A 19,974-nucleotide genomic window follows, 5' to 3' on the forward strand; every position below is an offset into this window, starting at 1 on the left:
TCATGGGAATTAGGAGAGCCTGGTGTCAAATCCTGCTCCTGCTAGACATGGGCTGTGGGAACCCTGGGCATGTGCCCTGGGCAACCTTCTAAAAGTACGGAGCAATAGTTAATTATTGTGAGAAGGTTTCCTGTCTGGGAGTTCCAAGTACCAATCAAAGCATAGGTACAGATTCCTGTCCCCCTCTGCCTCATTATATACTTTACATTTAATATTAAAAATTAAATCTATTCTGTGCTTTCATTGGTATAGAGAATTCTTCCCACAGGAGAAACTCCTTTTACCACCTGTGTAGGGTGGCACTGATGTTGCAACTTAGCAATTCTGAGCTATGGTGTCTAAGCCAAAATAAACAGTGTCAACAATGCTTACATGAGGATCCCTGTGGCTGGATATTTACTTTGTCTAAAAATGTATTATTATCTATGTTTTATTGTCATTTTATTTATTCCATTCACTATTTTTCAAGAAAATTTTGATGTTACTCTGACTGTACTCTAGAGTGTTTTGAGCTGGGAGTTTAACACCCTCTGTGGAGAGGATTGTCAGGGTTTCTAAGAAGTAAAGTCACTTCTCCAGAGTCCACACTGGTATGTGTGTGTGTGTGTGTGTGTGTGTGTGTGTGTGTGTGTGTGTATGTGTGTGTGTGATGGATGGGATCTCTCAATTATACTTACCTGCCCCATTGATCACCATCACAGGAAACAACCAAATCAAATACAATTGAAACAAAATTAATACAAAATTTAGTTTAGTACTATTAACATTTAAACAAATTATTTTCACTGCCTAAAATACATTGACAGTATTCTAGTGGCCCCTTTGAGTACCAGTCAGGATTCATTTATCCATTTTTTTCATTTCTCTTTTTAGATGATCACAGTTTGTACTTAATTCATTAGTTTCTTTTTAATTTTTTTTCTTGGAGGTATTTCTCAGAGCTCTATCAATATTCCTTGGTCATCCTCATATTTATCCCTCTTAAAAATCCATTACTATCTGTGTGATCTTAGGCCTCAGTTTTCCCATCTAGAAAAAGAACAAGAAAAGGAAATGCAAAGCACTCCAATATCTTTGCCAAGAAAACCACAAATAGTCAGATAAGACTGAAAGTACTGAAGAAGAAACTGCTTTGACTCTCTTTCACAACCATAACCTTGACAGCTTTGGTTTAGGGAACTGTTTTGACTAAATTCACTTTCTGCCTAGATGTGGATGAATGTTCCCAGAGGCCAGATCTTTGTGGTCCCAATACCAACTGCACCAACACCTTTGGAGGACATACATGCAGCTGTTTACATGGATTCTCTTCTCCCCATGGAAATTCTTGGATCCCTGGTAGGACAGGACCCTTCCAATGTACAGGTAATATGCATGGTGCCACTGATGACTTCATCTTGTGTCTAGTATTGTATTCTCTGGGCTTGAATGTTTTGTGACTTCCCAAAAACATCTCCCCTCACTGCTCTGCAGATATCAATGAGTGTCTCAATGAAACAGCCTGCCCCTAGCAGTATACCTGTCAGTACAACCCAGGAATTTATGACTGTACCTTTCAGTGCTGGCTTCACTTTTAGGAACTCTCAGTGTGAAGTTACCCAAGACATTAAGACATGATCATCTTGGAGTTTTCTTGGGTGCATTTCTTCATTCACTTAAAAGAAATGTTTTGTTTTCTCTTTGGGTGGCCCTCTGAAAATACCTAAGGAAATGTGGGAGATGGTCCTTGTCTTCAGAGATGTTGTGATCTGATTGGAAAGAAAAGATGCATTTTCTAAGATGTACTTGGAAGGATGTTCATTAAGCAAATGAATATTTCAGAGTTCTGGGATCACGTTGGCCTGTGTATGGAAGCAGGTGATGCTGAAAGACTCTGAATTTAGAATCAGAGCATCTAAGTTCAAATTCCCTCATCACTGTCTCCCTCCTCCAAAACTGTAATTAATTTGACTAGAAAGGTCTGGATACATATTTCTGTATTTATCCCCCTCTAATTTCAGAATTTTAAAAATTGATTCGAGGTTTAATTTTCTTTTTAGCACTCCTTAAATACCTTGAAGATTAACTCTCTGCCCACCATCATGGATCCTTCTTGACTGCCAGAAATATAATCCCAATCAGCAGCAGGGCATATTCCTGCCTCTGTTCTAGCCCTGGCTGCTATTTCTTTCTCTTCCATCTACTGTACTTTTTCTGGCTACTCACTCAAGTGTAGCAAGCAGAAGATTAAAATTTGATTGGAAAATATTTAACAAAATAAATAAAAATACAACAAAATGAAGAATATATTTCATTAAAAAACTAAGTCAACACTCAGACTCTGGGGATTCTTATTCCCCTTTCTTTTTATTTGAGTTTGATTCCACCAAATTATCTTCACGCATAGTTTTGGACCATTCACCTCTTCCCAATCTATTACCTAAAGTTGTTCATTTGGTGATAATTTTGTTGGAACTTAGTTAACCTCATCCCCTGCAACCTGCCAAACCCATATGATCATCTCTGGTAGGCAGAATCTACCAAAACTTTTAATCTATTTGCATAAATTTTGCAAATGTAAGGATAAGCTAATCAATACAAATCAAAATACATGTCAAATTTTGTTTTATACTATTTATATTCAAATGAATTATTTTCACTGCCTTAAGTAGGGTGACATTATTCTAATGGCCCAATGTAAATCCCAGTCAGGATTCAATTATGCATTCATTTTTATTTTAGTTTTTTATTTATCATAGTAAGTATGTACTCCATTCTTTTAGTTCTTTTTCATTATTTTCTTGGTAGTATTTCTGTAAGCTCTATCAGGATTTCTTAGGTATCCTCATAGTTTTCCCTCTTAAAATTCCTTACTATCTATGTGATCTTAGGTCTCAGTTTCCTCATCTGGAAAAAAGACCTAGAAAAGGAAATGGCAAAGCTCTCCAATAGCTTTGCCAAGAAGATGGAAATGGGATCACAAATAGTCAAATATGACTGAAAGGACTGAAGAAAAAATGTTTTGGTTCTCATATAAGCTACAAGTTTGACAGTCCTGGTCTAGGGAACTCTTTTGACTAAATTCACTTTCTGCCTAGATGTGGATGAATGTTCCCAAAAGCCAGATCTTTGTGGTCCCAATACAAGCTGCACCAACAGCTTTGGAGGATATACATGCAGCTGTTTGCCTGGATTCTCTTCTCCCCAAGGAAATTCTTGGATCCCTGGTAGGACAGGACCCTTCCAATGTACAGGTAATTGTCATGGTACCATTGATGACTTGATCTTGTGTCTAGTATCATCTGCTCTGAGCTTGGGTGTTTTGTGACTTCCTAAAAACATTTCCCCACTGCTGCTCTGCAGATATCCATGAGTGTCTCAGTGAAGCACTGCTTCCATTACTATACCTGTGAGAACACCCCAGGAAGTTATGATTGTATCTGCAGTGCTGGCTTCCCCTTTAGGAACTCACAGTGTGAAGATACTCAGGAATTTAAGATATGATCATCTTGGAGTTTTCTTGGGTTCATTTTTCATTCACTTAAAAATACTGCTTTTTTGCTGTAGTGTCTCCTCTATGAGAGGCCCTGTGAAAGCATATAAACTCATGTGGTCGAAGGTCCTTGTTCTCAGGGATGTTGTGATGTCATTGGAAACAGAAGAAAAAATTTCAACAATACCCTTGGAAGGATGTTCATTAAGAAAATCAATACTTCAAAGTTCTGGGATCATGTTGGCCTGTATGTGTATATGTATATATACATACATACATAAACACACACACACACACACACACACACATATACACACACACATCCATATAAATTTTTTTCCTCTTTAATTTACAAAGTTTAAAAATAGATTCAATAATTAATTCTCTTTTTAGCACTCCTCTAAAACTGCTAATTAATTTGAGTACAAATGTTGGGACATATACATATATATATATTTATATTCTCTCTAATTCCACAAGTTTTAAAATTTATTTATCAGTTAATTCTCATAATTCATGGAAACAGTCACCCTAAGTTCCAGGATTATATTCCAACAGATACCTTCTATACATTCAGTGGTGTGCTGGTATATAGTTAACCATCTCCCCCAAAAGTAGGCATGGCACAATTTAATCTTAAACTGCCTGATTGTTGCTTTCTCCATCCAATTCTTGTCTAGACCATCAGCAAAACAATTAGTCAAGCTCTAATTTGTGGCATTTGCACTGAAAATGGAGCAATTACTTCTGTCTAGCTAGTCTAAACTGCCTCCAGAAGACCCCGCATTTAAAATGAAGGGTTGGAATAGATGACTTCTGAGGTACTTAGCAGTTACAAATCCATGATGCTAAGATGATACTGCCAAGCAGATGCCATGATATAGAGGTGTCAATCCCAGCATACTTGTTTTATTTATGCCGCAACACACCTGAGTGTAGTCAGACCCAGATTAAAAGGTAATTGGGAAATATTCAACAAAATAAATAAAAAGACAATAAAACATAGAAAACATTACATTTCAAAATTAAGTCAATACGCAGACAAGAGGATTCTAATTTTCCTTTCTTTTTATTTGTGTTTGCTACCATTGACTTAATAGTCATTTTCATTCATTGTTGTAGGACACTGCACCCTCCGATGCATCACTTGATAGTTGATCACCTGAGGATAATTCTCTCTGCACTTAGTTAGACTCATTCTCGGTCACCTGTCAAAACCATATGCACATTTTCCCTGGTTGGCAGGATTTACCAGAACTTGTGATCTATCGGTATAGCCTTTCTAAAACTATGAATAGCCTCCATACCTTGGAAATTTACCAGAGAAGGATTGTAGAAAGAAAGGGAATGGATGTCCATGACATAAAAAGACCACAGGTTAGTTATATCTTATACATGAGAAGCTAGGCAATGGAAAATGAGTTCAATTATCCCACTCAACCCAAATTCCAAAGATGCTACAGAAAAGGTACATGCCAATGTGTGTCATGGACAGTCAGGGCACAGAGGGAAATCTCAGTGTGCGAAGGTGGTCATTTGGAGAAGATGAGACTTGAGGGGTACCTCAAAGATGGGGCAGCTGTTGTGGCATGGATATAGCAGGAAAAGCAGTCAGAAGAGATGAGATGTGCAGCTCCATCTTTGTCACTTACTAACTGTCTGACTTTGGAAACATTCCTTCTCTCTGAACCTCAGTTTCCTCCTTTCTAACATGGGAATAACGATAGTTGTGTTCTCTCCCTCCCAGGTAGGAACAGATGGTTATAGGTTTTCATTGTAGAGTCACAAGGGACTTTAGAAGTCATTTGATCCTATATTTCCTTCCAGCCTCCCCCTCCCCCACCCCAGATGAAGAAACTACAGGAGAGAGCATGACTTGAAATTACCCCAAGATCACACAGATGGTGGTAGAGTTAGAATTTGAACCCAGATCCTCTGACTTCCTATCCAGTCTCTTCCCACAAGGCCATGTTCAGTTCATTTACATAAAGTGCTTTACAAATCAAAGCTCTTATTAAAGAATGACTAGGAATTAGATAAGCAGGAAGAATAGGAGAGGAGGGGAGAGGAGAGGAGAAAAGACATGCTAGGCTGTGAAAATGGGAAGACCAGTTTCAATTTGTCTCTCTGAATTGTCATTATAATAATTATATTGATGTCTATCTTAATACTAATAATTATTTAAAATTAACATGAAAATATGCTTTATGAGAAGCACTGTGGTGTAATGGATTGAAATTCCTTGGGAATTAGGAGAGCCTGGGGTCAAATCTCGCTCCTGTTAGACATGGGTTGCGTGAACCCTGGGCATGTGCCCTAGGCAACTTTGTAAGACTATGGAGCAGTTTCTAATTATTGTTAGAGGAAGTTTCCTCTCTGGGAGTTCCAATTACCAGTTATAACATAGGTGCAGATTCCTGTCTCCTTCTGCCTCATTTGATACTTAACATTAAACATTCAGAAAAAATTTGTCCTGTGCTTTCATTGGTATGGAGAATTTTTCCCATAGGAGAAGCTCCTTTTACCAAGGTAGCTTGGCACCCATGTGGCAGCATAGCAGTTTAGAGCCATGGTGTCTCAGTCCAATGAAAAGAGTGTCACCAATTTTACAAAAGTATCCCTCAGGCTATACAGCAATGTTTGTTGAAAAATTTCCCATGATCCATGTTTTATTGTATTTTTATTTATTCTGTTCACTCTTTCACAAGCACAATTTCATGTGACTCAGGCTGCACTCCAGAGTTTTGCAGGCTGGGTGTTTGACACCTTCTGTGGAGAGGATTGGCTGGGGGACTGAGAAGTAAAGTCACTTGTCCAGAATCCTCACTGGTGTGTGTGAGGGGCGGGCTTGACTCCAGGTCTTCCTGACCTAGGGATTGGCTTTCTCTACTGCACTTGACTGCCTCACTTGATCATCAGTATGAGTCAAAACAAAATGAATACAAATCAAAACATAATTACTACAAAGTTTGGTTTAATATATTTTTTATATTTAAATGAATTATTTCTACTGGCTAAAGTATGTTGTCATTATTCTAGTGACTCCCTCTAAGTCCCAATCAGGATTCAGTTGGCCATTCATTTTTATTTCTTTTTTTTATATATGATCAGATTAAGTATATACTCAATTCCTTTAGTTCTTTCCAATTTTTTTCCTTGATACTATTTGTCTAAGCTCTATCAGGATTTCTTGTGCATCCTCCTATTTATCCCTCTTAAAAATCCATTACTATCTGTGTGATCTTGGGCCTCAGTTTTCTCATCTGGAAAAAGAGCTCAAAAAGGAAATGGCAAAGCACCAAGAAAACCGCAAATGGGATCACAATGGTCAGATATGGCTGATACGACTGAATAAGATATTTCTTTGATCCTCACTCACAACCATAAGCTTGGCAGCCTTGGTCTATGCAACTCTTTTGACCAAATTCACCTTCTACCTAGATGTGGATGAATGTTCCCAGAGTCCCCATCCTTGTGGTCCCAATACTAACTGCACCAACACCTTTGGAGGACATACATGCAGCTGTTTGCCTGGATTCTCTTCTCCTCATGGAAATTCTTGGATCCCTGGTAGGACAGGACCCTTCCAATGTACAGGTAATACTCATGGTGCCACTGATAACTTGATCTTGTGTCTGGGATTGTCTTCTCTGGGCTTGACTGTTTTGTGACTTACTGAAAACATCTCCATCCCCCCAACTCCCTGCTGCACTTCAAATATCAATGAGTGTCTCAATGAAGCAGCCTGCTCCCCTGCATTATAGCTTTCAGAACATCCCAGGAAGTTATGACTGTACCTGCAGTGCTGGTTTTACCTTTGGGACCTCTCAGTGGGCAGGTATCCAGGAATATGAGACATGATCATCTTGGAGTTTTCTTGGGTTCATTTTTTCATTCAGTTAAAAATAATGTTTTATTGACTGTCTCCTCGATGAGATGCCCTGTGAAAATATATAAACAAATGTGGTAGATGCTCCTCTTCTTCAGAGATGTTGTGATCTAATTAGAAAGACAAGATAAATTTTATACAATATCTGTGGAAGGACGTTCATTAAGGAAATAAATAATTCAAAGTTCTGGGATCATGTGTATGGAAGTAGGTGATGTGTAAAGAGATTGAATTTGGAGTCAGAGAATCTAAGTTCAAATTCCCTCATCACTGTTTCTCTCCTCCAAAACTACTACTTAATTTGACTAGAATGGTCTGCAAATATATCTATATCTATATGTATCTATATATCTGTATGTATATATATATATATGTGTGTATATATAAAAATATGTATAATTTCCCCTCCAATTAGAGAAGTTTTAAAATTGGTTGTATAATTAATTTTCTTTTGGGCACTCCTTAAATATCAGAAAAGTTAATTCTCTGCCCACTGTTATGGGTCCTGCTTGACTGTCAGAAACATAACCCCAAACAGCAGCAGAGCACATTCCTGCCTCTGTTCTAGCCCTGGCTACCATTTCTTTCTCTTCCATCTACTGTAGTTTCTCTGTGCTGCTCCTGTATCTTCCTTTACACTTACAAATGCAACCAATCTTGGTCATGCTGACACTAAAATGGACTGGAAGAAGTCCCACTAATTTAGTGGAAACACTATCCCCCTAAGTTTCAGGATCATATCCCAACAGATACTTTCTATATATTCAAGGTTGTGCTGGTAAATGTTTAACCAACAGCTCCCCTCTTCCCCAAAAGTAGGCATCGCACTATTTGTACTTAACCTCCACCATTCTTGCTTTCTTCATCCAATTCTTGTCTAGACAATCAGCAAAACAAGTAGTTAAACTCTAATTCGTGGCATTTGCACTGAAAATGGAGCAATTAGCTCTATCTAGCTAGACTCATCATCCAGAACACCCGTACATGAAAAATGAAGGGTTGGAAAAGGTGACTTCTAAGGTATTTACCAGTTACAAATCCATGATGCCAGGATGATACCACCAGGCAGATGCCATGATATGGAGGTGTCAATCACAGCACACTTTGGTTGCTTATGCCACAACACACCTGAGAGTAGCAAGAAGCAGATTAAAATGCAATTGGGAAATATTCAACAAAATAAGTAAACATAGAACAAAACATAAAGAACAGTACGTTTAAAAATTAAGTCAACACACAGACTATGGGGATTCTTATTGGCCTTTCTTTTTATTGGAGTTTGATACTACTGACTTAATAGGTATCTTTATGCATTGTTGTTGGAAGCCCCAACCACCATCTTTTGATTAAGTAGTCGATTACCTGAGGATAATTCTCTCTGCATTTAGCTAGACTTATCCCTAGCTACCTGCCGTACCCATATGAACATCTTCCCTGGTTGACAGGATCTACCAAAATTTGAGATCTATTGGTATAACCTTTGCAAAAGCTAAGGATAATCTCCAGGCCTTGGAAAGTTACCAGAGAACAATTTTAGAAGGGAGGGGTATGTATGTCTATGACACAAAAACTCAGGGGATACTGTCATTTTATACATGAGAAGTTTGATAATGTGAAATGAGTTCAATAATACCACCCAACCCAAATTCCAAAGATGCCACAGGAAAAATATATGCCAATCTCTGGCATGAAGTCAGGTAAGAGAGGGAAATCTAAGTGACTGAAGGTCATCATTTGTGATGGCATGGATCAAGCATAAGAAATAGTTAGAACAGATGAGCTCTGAAACTGCATCTCTGACACTTACTAACCCTGTGACTTTGGACTCACCACTACTCTCTGAACTCCAGTTTACTCCTTTCTAACATGGGGATAATGAGAGTTGTGCTTTCTCCCTCACAGGTAGGAGTAGATGGTTATAGCGTCATCATTTTAGAGTAGCAAGGGTTTTAGAAGTCATTTAGTCCTATAATTTCTTTTTCCATCCTGTTTAATATGAAGAAACTGCAGGACAGAGCATGATTTGTAATTTTCCCATGATCATACAGATGGTGGTAGAGTTAGAATTTTAATCCAGGTCTTCTGATTTTCTATCCAGAGCTCTTCCTACAATCAAAGCTCTTCTTCAAGAATGGCTAGGAATTGGATAGGCAAGGAGGAGAGGAAAGGACAGGAGAGGAGACGAAAGAAGGCATCCTAGACAGAGAAAATGGAATAAACAGTTTTGATTTGTCTCCCTGAATTGTCAATATAATATTTATACTGATGACTGCCTTAATACTAATAACTATTTAAAATTTACCTTAAAATATGCTTTATGAGAAACAGTGTAGTATAATGGATTGAAATTCGTTGGAAATTAGGAGACTTCGGGTCAAATCCTGCTCCTGCTAGACATGGGCTGTGTGAACCCTGGGCATTTGCCCTTGACAACTTTCTAAGACTACGGAGCAGTTGCTAATTATTATTAGAGGAAGATTCCTCTCTGGGAGTTCCAATTACCAATGAAAGCATAGGTACAGATTCCTGTCTCCTTCTGCCTCATTTGTTATTTAACATTAAACATTAAAAAAAAATCTGTCCTGTGTTTTCATTGGTATACAGAATTCTTCCCACAGGAGAAATTCCTTCTACCAAGGTAGATTGGCATCCATGTGGCAACCTAGCAATTTAGACAAGTGCTGTCTCAGTTCAATGAAATGAGGGTCAACTATCTTTACTTAAGTAATCCTCGTGTCGCATAGTAACATTTGTTCAAAAATATACCATTATCTATGTATTATTATACTTTTTAAAATTCTGTTCTCTCTTTCCCAAGAACATTTTCTCATGGCTTGGACTTCAATCCAGGGTGTTGTGGGCTAGGACTTTGACACCTCAGGTGGATAGGCTTATCTGGGGGACTGAGAAGTAAGGACACTTGTCCAGAGTCCTCACTGGTGTGTGTGAGAGGTGGGATGGGGAGGGGCCTCTCTCTATTACACCTCACTGCCTCACTTGATCATCGGACAAGTTGAAACAAAATTAATACAAATCAAAATAAAATTAATACAAAAATTTTTTAACGCTATTTATGTCACAGTGAATTATTTTCGCTGCCTAAAGTATATTGACTTTATTCTAGCAGCCTCCTCTAAGTCCCAATCAGGATTCATCTGTGTATTCATTTTTACTTTCCCTTTTTTATATGATCGTAGTATATATTCAATTTTTTTAGTTCTTTTAATTTTTTTTCTTGACAGTATTTCTCTAAGTTCTCTCTTGATTTCTTGGGCATTCTCATACTTACTCCTCTTAAAAATCCCTGACTATCTGTGGGATCTTGGGCCTCAGTTTCTTATTCTGGAAAAAGAGTTAGAAAAGGAAATGGTAAAGCACTCCAGTATCTTTGCCAAGAAAACCACAAATGGAATCACAAATAATCATGTATGACTGAAAAGACTGAACAAGATATTGATTTGATTCCCATTTACAACCATAAGCTTGACATCCTTGGTCTGCGGGTCTCTTTTGACCAAATTCACCTTCTACCTAGATGTGGATGAATGTTCCCAGAGTTCCCATCCTTGTGGTCCCAATACCAAATGCACCAACACCGTTGGAGGACATACATGCAGCTGTTTGCCTGGTTTCTCTTCTGCCTATGGAAATTCTTGGATCCCTGGTAGGACAGGACCTTTCCAATGTACAGGTAATAGTCACGGTGCCACTGAGGACTTGATCTTGTGCCAAGTATTGTCTTCTCTGGGCTTGAGTGTTTTGTGACTTTCTGAAAACATCTCCCCCCTGCTGCTCTACAAATATCAATGAGTGTCTCCATGAAATAGCCTGCTCCCAGCAGTATAGCTGTCACTACCCCCCAGGAAGTTGTGAGTGTACCTATGGTGCTGGCTTCACATTTAGGAACTCTCAGTGTGAAGGTATCAAGAACATTAAGAAATGATTGATCTTGAAGTTTTCTTGGGTTTATTTTTTCATTCACTTAATTCATTCACTCCTCTATGAGAGGCCCTGTGAAAATATATCAACAAATATGGGAGATGGTCCTTGTCTTCAGAGATGTTGTGATCTTATTGGAAAGACAAGAAATATTTTCTGCAATGTGCTTAGAAGGATATCCATTAAGAAAATGAATACTTCAAAGTTCTGAAATTATGTTGGCCTGTGTATAGAAGTAGGTGATGTAGAAAGAGACTGAATTTAGAATCAGAGAATCTAAGTTCAAATTCCCTCATCACTGTCTTTCTCCTCCAAAACGGCTTATTAATTTGACTAAAAAGATGTGGAAATGTATATATATGTATATGTACACATATATAATTATACACATCTATATGTATATATATTTGCATGTCTTTTTCCCCTCTAATTTTAGATTTGTTAGAATTTATTAAACAATTAATTCTCTTTTTTAGCACTCTTTAAAGAACCTAAAGTTTAACTTATGCCCGCTGTCATGGATCCTGCTTGATTGCCAGGAATATAATGCCAGTCAGCAGCAGGGCACATTCCTGCCTCTGTTCTAGCCCTGGCTGCTATTTCTTTCTCCTCCATCTCCTGCAGTTTCTCTGCTCTTCTCTTGTGTCTTTCTTCACACTTACAAATGCAACCAATCTAGGTCACGCCAGCATTAAAATGGACTGGAACAAGTCCCACTAATTCATGGAAATACTGTCTCCCTAAGTTCCAAGATGATATCCCAACAGATGCCTTCTATATATTCAAGGGTGTGTTGGTAAATGCTTATCCATCAGCTTTCCTCCCCTAAAAAAATTGGCAAGGCATAATTCAATCTTAAACTGCATAATTGTCTCTTTCTCCATCTCTCTCTTGTGTACACAATAAGCAAAACAATTACTGAAGCCGTAATTTGTGGCATTTGCACTGAAAATGGAACAATTTGCTCTGGCCAGCTACTTCTAGCTGCCTCCAGAACACCCCTGCATGTAAAATGAAGGGTTGGAATAGGCGACTTCTAAGGTATTTATCAGTTACAAATCCATGATGCTAGGATGATGCCACCAAGCAGATGCCATGATACGGAGATGTCAATCACAGCACATTTGTGTTGTTTATGCCACACACACCTGAGTGTAGCCAGAACTAGCTTAAAATTTAATTGGAAATATTCTGCAAAATAAATAAAAATACAAGAAAACATAGAAAATCTTACATTTAAAAATTAATTCAATATACAGAATATGGGGGTTCTTATCGGCATTTCTTTATATTTGATTTTGATGACACTGTGGGCTGCCCCCCATTTAATCAACCACATGGTAGTTGATCACTTGGGGATAATTCTCTTTGCACTTAGAAAGACTCATCCCAAGCAACCTGCCAAACCCATGTGCACAATTTCTCTGGTTGTCAAGATCTCCCAAAACTTGTGATCTCTTGGCATAGTCTTTCTAATGCTAATGCTAACCTCCATACCTTGGAAAGTCAATAATACCATCCAACCCAAATTCCAAATATACCATAGGAAAAGTACATGCCAATGTACTTTTGGGTACATTGTACAGGGTACAGAGTGAAATCTCAGTGTTTGAAGAAGGTCATTTGTGGGGGCACGGATCAAACACAAGAAACAGTCACCTGTTCAGGTGACGTCTGCAGCTCCATCTCTGGCACTAACTCTGTGGCTTTGGACTCCTCATTTCTCCCTGAACCTCAGTTCCCTCCCTTCTAACATGGGGGTAATGATAGTTGTGCTATCTCCCTCACAAGTAGGAACAGATAGTTATAGGCTCATCACTTTAGAGAAGCAAGAGATTGTAGAAGTCATCTGGTCCTATACTTCCTTTTTCCCTCACCTCCTAGAGGAAGAAACTGCAGGACAGAGCATGATTTGTAATGTGCTGAAGATCATACAGATGGTAGTAAAGTGAGAATTTGAATCCAGATCTTCTGATTTTCCATACAGAGCTCTTCCCACAAGGCCATGCTCAGTCCATTACATAAAGTGCTTTGCAAATCAAAGCTCTTATTGAAGAATGGGTCACAATTGAATAGGCAAGGAGGAGAGGAGAGAATGCGGGAGAGGAGAAAAGTCTTCTTAGGCAGAGGAAATGGGATGAGAAATTTCCATTTGTCTCCCTGAATTGTCATTATAATATTTACACTGATGACTACTTTAATACTAATAATTATTTAAAATTAACATAAGTAATACTCTTTATGAGTAGCAGCGTAACGTAATGGACTGAAATTTGGGGACAACTAGGAGATCCTGGAGTCAAGTCCTGGTCCTGATAGACATTGTCTGTGTCACCACTGGGCTTGTGCCCTAGCCAACTTTCTAAGACTATGGATCTATAGCTAATTATTGTGAGAGGAAGTTTCCTCTCTGAGAGTTCCAAGTACCAATCAAAGCATAGGTGGATTTCTGTTCCCTTCTGCCTCATTAGACACTTGGCATTAAACATTAACAAATCTATCCCATTCTTTCAATGTTATGGAGAATTCTTCCCATAGGAGAAACTCCTTTTACCACGTATGTGGGGTGGCACTGGTGCGGCAACTTAGCAGTTCTGAGCTATGGTGTCTAAGTCAAAATGAAGAAAGCGCCAACAGTCCTTACATGAGAATCCCTGGGGCTGGATACTTACTTTGTCTAAAAATGTACCATTCACTGTTTTATTGTATTTTTATTTTTCCTGTTCACTTTTTCTCAAACACATTTCCTGTGATTCAGTCTGCATTCCAGAGTGTTGCAGACTGGGAGTTTGCCACCTCTGGTGGAGCGGATTGTCTGGGGGACTGAGAGATACTCATTTGTCCAGAGTCCACACTGGTGTTTGTGAGAGGTGGGCTCTCTCTACTGTCTCTGACTGTCCCACTGATCATCGTTACAAGTCAAAACCAAATCAATACAAATTGAAACACAATTAATACAAAATTTGTCTTAATACTATTACCATTTAAATGAATTATTTGCACTGCCTAAATTATATTGACATTATTCTAGTGACCTCCTCAAAGTCCCAATCAGGAGTCATTTATCCATTCATTTTCATTTCTTTTTTTGATATGATCACAGTAAGTATATACTTAACTGGGTTAGTTCTTTTTAATTTTTTTTCCTGGAAGAATTTCTCAGAGCTCTCTCCAGATTTCTTGGGCATCCTCATACTCATGCCTCTTAAAAATCCCTTATTATGTTTGTGATCTTGGGCCTCAGTTTCCTTATCTGGACAAATAGCTAGAAAAGGAAATGGCAAAGCACTCCTGTAGCTTTGCCAAGAAAACCACAAATGGGATCACAAACAGTTGCATATCACTGAAAGGACTGAACAAGAAACTGCTTTGATCCTCACTCACAGTCATAAACTTGACAGCCTTGGTCTAGGGAACTGTTTTGACCAAATTCACTTTCTGCCTAGACGTGGATGAATGTTCCCAGAGTTCCCATCCTTGTGGTCCCAATACCAACTGCACCAACACCTTTGGAGGATATACATGCAGCTGTTTGCCTGGATTCTCTTCTGCCCATGGAAATTCTTGGATCCCTGGTAGGACAGGACCCTTCCAATGCACAGGTAAGAGTCACGGTGCCACTGAGGACTTGATCTTGTGTCTGGTATTGTCTTCTCTGGGCTTGGTTGTTTTGTGACTTTCTGAAAACATCTCCCCCCAACTTCCTGCTGCTCTGCAGATATCAATGAATGTATCAAAGAAACGGCCTGTCCCCTGCATTATACCTGTCAGAACACCCCAGGAAGATATGAGTGTACCTGCAGTTCTGGCTTCACCTTTAGGAACTCTCAGTGAGAAATTACCCAGGACACTAAGACACTTGGAGTTTTCTTGAGTTCATTTTTTCACTCACTTAAAAATAATGTTTTATTTTATTGTCTGAGTGTCTCCTCTATTGGAGGACCTGTGAAAATATATGAATCAATGTGGGAGATGGTCCTTGTCTTCAGAGATATTGTTATCTGATTGGAAAGAGAAGATATATTTTCTACAATATTCTGGAATGACAGTCATTTAGAAAGTGAATACTTCAAAGTTCTGGGATTATGTTGGCCTATGTGTGCAAGCAGGTGATGCAGAAAGCAACTGAATTTGGAATCAGAGAATTTAAGTTCAAATTCCCTCATCCCTGTCTCCCTCCTTCAAACCTATTAATTGACTAGACACTTCTGGACACTTGGGAAAGTTTTATATTTTTATATTTTTACCATTTCTACCAGAAACGGTTCTTGTACATTGTATATTGTGGCTGATACTGTGTACAATGTTCTCCTGATTCTGCTCATTCACTCAGCATCAGTTCATATCCTAGGCAACTTTCTAAGTCTATGAAACAACTATTGATTATTGTTAGAGAAAGTTTCCGGCCTGGGAATTCCAAGTACCAATCAAAGCATGAGTAGAGATTCTTGGCCCCTTCTGCCTTATTAGATTGTTAACACTTAACACTTAAAAAAAAATCTATCCTGTGATTTCATTGGTATAGAGAATTCTTCCTGTTGGAGAAACTCCTTTCACAAAGGTAGATTGGCAGTTGTGTAGCAACATAGCAGTTTAGAGTCATGATGTCTAAATCTAACGATGTGACAGTCACCAATCTTTAAATAAGTATCCTTCGGGCTGCATAATAACATTTGTTGAAAAATGTACCATTATCTATGTTTTATTGTATTTTTATTTATTCTGATCACTCTTTGCTAAGCACATTGTGATGTGGCTCAGACTGCACTCCAGCGTGTTACAGGCTGGGAGTTTGATACCTTCTGGAGAGAGGATTGTCTGAGGGACTGAGAAGTAAAGTCACTTGTCCAGAGTCCTCACTGGTGTATGTGAGGAGTGGGATTGAGGGCTGGACTCTTTCTACTACACTTGACTGCCCCATTAATCATCATTATAAGCCAAAATAAAATCAATACCAATGGAAACAAAATTAATACAAAGTATTTTAATATTGTTTATATTACAGTGAATTACTTTCACTGCCTAAAATAAGGTGACATTTTTTCTAGTGGCCCCCTCTAAGTCCCAATCAGGATTCATTTGTACATTAATTTTTAATTTCCTTTTTTTATATGATCATAATATATACTACATTATTTTTGGTCTTTTTAAAGTTATTTTGGCAATATTTTTCTAAGTTTTATCTTGGTTTCTTGGGCATCCTCACATTATCCCTTTTAAAAATTCTTACTATCTGTGTGATCTTGTGCCTCAGTTTCCTCACCTGGAAAAAAAGGTAGAAAAGGAAACTCCAGTATCTTTGCCAAGAAAACCACAAATGGGATCACAAATAGTTGCATGTGACTGAAAGGACTGAACAAGGAACTGCTTTGATTCTCATTCACAACCGTAAGGTTGACATTCTTGGTCTAGGGAACTGTTTTGACCAAATTCACTTTCTACCTAGATGTGGATGAATGCTCTCAGAGTTCCCGTCCTTGTGGTCCCAATACCAACTGCACCAATACCTTTGGAGGATATACATGCAGCTGTTTGTCTGGATTCTCTTCTGCCCATGGCAATTCTTGGATCCCTGGTAGGACAGGACCCTTCCAATGTACAGGTAATAGTCACGGTGCCACTGAGGACTTGATCTTGTGTCTGGTATTGTCTTCTCTGGGCTTGGGTGTTTTGTGAATTCCTGAAAACATCTCCCCCTTGCTCCTCTGCTGGTATCAATGAGTGTCTCAGTGAAACATCTTGCCCCTCACATTATACCTGTCAGAAAATGCTGGGAAGTTATGACTGTACCTACAGTTCTGACTTCACCTTTAGGAACTCTCAGTGAGAAATTACCCAAGACACTAAGACATGGTCATCTTGGAGTTTTCTTGGCTTCATTTTTTCATTCACTTAAAAATAATGTTTTATTGTCTGAGTGTCTCCTTTATGAGAGGCCCTGTGAAAATATATAAATAAATGTGGGAGATGGTCCTTGTCTTCAGATATGTTGTGATCTGATTGGAAAGACAAGATATATTTTCTACAATATTCTTGGAAGGACGTTCATTAAGAAAGTGAATACTTCAAAGTTATGGGATTATGCTGGCCTGTGTATGGAAGCAGGTGATGCAGAAAGTGACTGAATTTGGAATCAGAGAATCTAAGTTCAAATTCCCTCATCACTATATCCCTCCTTCAAAACTGCTAACTAATTTGACTAGAAAAGTCTGAATATACATACATACATACATACATACATACATACATACATACATACATACATATATATATATAGATATATATGTGTGTGTGTGTGTGTGTGTGTGTTTCTCCCCACCCCAATTTCAGAATTTTAAAAATTGGTTCAAGAATAATTGTCTTTTTAGGATTCCTTAAATACCCCAAAGCTGAACTCTCTGCCCACCATCATGGATCCTTCTTGACTGCCAGATAGATATCCCCAGTCAGCAGCAGGGCACATTCCTGCCTCTGTTCTAGCCCTGGCTGCTATTTCTTTCTCTTCCATCTACTGTACTTTCTCTGGCTACACACCCAAGTGTAGCCAGAAGCAGATTAAAATGTCACTGGAAAATATTCAACAATAAATAAAATACAGCCAGATGTAGAAAACATGTCATTTAAAAACTAAGTCAAAACTCAGACTCTGGGAATTCTTATTGCCTTTTCTTTTTATTTGAGTTTGATTCCACTGAATTAAGAGATATCTTCATGCATAGTTGTGTACTCCGTCCTATCTCTCCCCCCAATATATCACCTGGCAGTAGTTTACCTGGTGATAATTGTCACTGAACTTAGTTAGCCTCATCCCCTGCAACCTGCCAAACCCATATGAACATCATTTCTAGTGGGCAGGATCTACCAAAACTCGTGGTCTATTTGAATAGCTTTTGCAAAGCTAAAGGTAACCCAATCGATGAAAATCAAAATAAAATTAATATCAAATTTTTAAATTGCTATTTATATTTAAGTAAATTATTTTCACTGCCTCAAGTATGTTGACATTATTACTGATCCAAAAGGATTGATTTGTGCATTCATTTTTATTTTCTTTTTTTCATATGATCATAGTAAGTGTGTACTCAATTGTTTTAGTTCTTCTTAAAATTTTTTTTGGTAGTATTTCTCTAAGTTCTATCAGGATTTCTTGGGCATCCTCCAACTTACCCCTCTTAAAAATCCCTTACTATCTGTGTAATCATGGGTCTCAGTTTCCTCATCTGGAAAAAAAGGTAGAAAAGAAAATGGCAAAGCATTCCAATATCTTTGCCATGAAAACTGCAAATGAGATCACAACCAGTCACATATAAGTGAAAGGACTGACCAAGAAACTGCTTTTATTCTCATTCTCAACCATAAGCTTGATAGTCTTGGTCTAGGAAATTCTTTTGACCAAATTCACCTTTAACCTAGATGTGGATGAATGTTCCCAGAGGCCAGATCTTTGTGGTTCCAATACCAAATGCACCAACACCATTGGAGGATATACATGTAGCTGTTTGCCTGGATTGTCTTCTTCCCATGGAAATTCTTGGATCCCTGGTAGGACGGGACCTTTCCAATGTACAGGTAATAGTCATGGTACCACTGATGACTTGATCTTGTGTCTAGTATCATCTGCTCTGAGCTTGGGTGTTTTGTGACTTCCTGAAAACATTTCCCCACTGCTGCTCTGCAGATATCAATGAATATCTCAATACCCCCAGCAGTATACCTGTCAGAACACCCCAAGAAGTTATGACTGTGCTGGCTTCACCTTTAGGAACTCTCAGTGTGAAGGTACCCAGTACAATAAGACATGATCATTTTGGAGTTTTCTTGGGTTTATTTTTCATTCACTTAAAAATAATGTTTTTTTTTGTTTGAGTGTCTCCTTCATGGGAGGCCCTGTTAAAATAAATGTAGGAGGTGGTCCTTGTCTTCAGAGATGTTGTGATCTGATTGGAAAGATGACAGATTTTCCATAATATGCTTGGAAGGATTTTCATTAAGACAGGGAATACTTCAGAGTTCTGGGATTATGTTGGTCTGTGTATGGAATCAGGTTTTGAAGAAACAGACTGAATTTGGAATCAGAGAATCTAAGTTCAAATTCCCTCATCACTGTTTCCCTCCTCCACAACTGCTAATTAATTTGATTAGAAAGATGTGGATATATATTTACATATATGTATTTTTCTACTTCTAATTTCAGTATTTTAAAAATTTATTCAAGAATTAATTCTCCCTTTAGCACACCTTAAATACCTCAAAGCTTAACTCTCTTCCTACCCTCATGGATCCTGTTTGACTGTCAGAAATATAATCCTAACAAGCACCAGGACTCATTTCTGTCTCTGTTGTAGCCCTGGCTGCTATTTCTTTCTCTTCTGTCTGTTGTAGTTTCTCTGGCTACACACCGAAGTGTAGCCAAAATCAGATAAAAAATATAATTGGGAAATATTCAACAAAATAATTACAAAGTTGATGAAATATAGAAAGCATTTCATTTAAAAACCAAGTAAATGCGCAAACTATAGAATTCTTATTGGCCTTTCTTTTTCTTTGACTTTGACTCCCCTGACTTAATAGATATCATTATGCATCTTTGTGGACCTTGCCCTCCCCATTCTATCAACTGGCAGTTGTTCACCTGTTAAGAATTCTGTCTTCACTTATCTAGAATCATCCCCAG

The 19,974-nt window shown here is 38.2% G+C and overlaps 1 protein-coding gene across 9 annotated transcripts in view; it reads left to right on the plus strand.

The window, feature by feature from the left end:
- The window catches only part of ADGRE1 (adhesion G protein-coupled receptor E1), a 130,057-nt gene that overhangs the window by 59,466 nt on the left and 50,617 nt on the right, over positions 1-19,974 (plus strand). For 4 of the 9 annotated variants that reach the window (XM_072602054.1, XM_072602056.1, XM_072602053.1 and 1 more), the window contains 7 exons: positions 1,210-1,365; positions 3,078-3,233; positions 6,914-7,069; positions 10,897-11,052; positions 14,747-14,902; positions 16,747-16,902; positions 18,714-18,869. In XM_072602054.1, the coding sequence (XP_072458155.1) occupies positions 1,210-1,365; positions 3,078-3,233; positions 6,914-7,069; positions 10,897-11,052; positions 14,747-14,902; positions 16,747-16,902; positions 18,714-18,869 (1,092 nt within the window). The remainder of the gene's footprint in view (positions 1-1,209; positions 1,366-3,077; positions 3,234-6,913; positions 7,070-10,896; positions 11,053-14,746; positions 14,903-16,746; positions 16,903-18,713; positions 18,870-19,974) is intronic. The other 5 variants (XM_072602059.1, XM_072602058.1, XM_072602060.1 and 2 more) reach the window with 5 other exon arrangements.

Source organism: Notamacropus eugenii, chromosome 4 (genome assembly GCF_028372415.1).
Source record: "Notamacropus eugenii isolate mMacEug1 chromosome 4, mMacEug1.pri_v2, whole genome shotgun sequence".
NCBI classification, from domain to species: Eukaryota; Metazoa; Chordata; class Mammalia; order Diprotodontia; family Macropodidae; genus Notamacropus; species Notamacropus eugenii.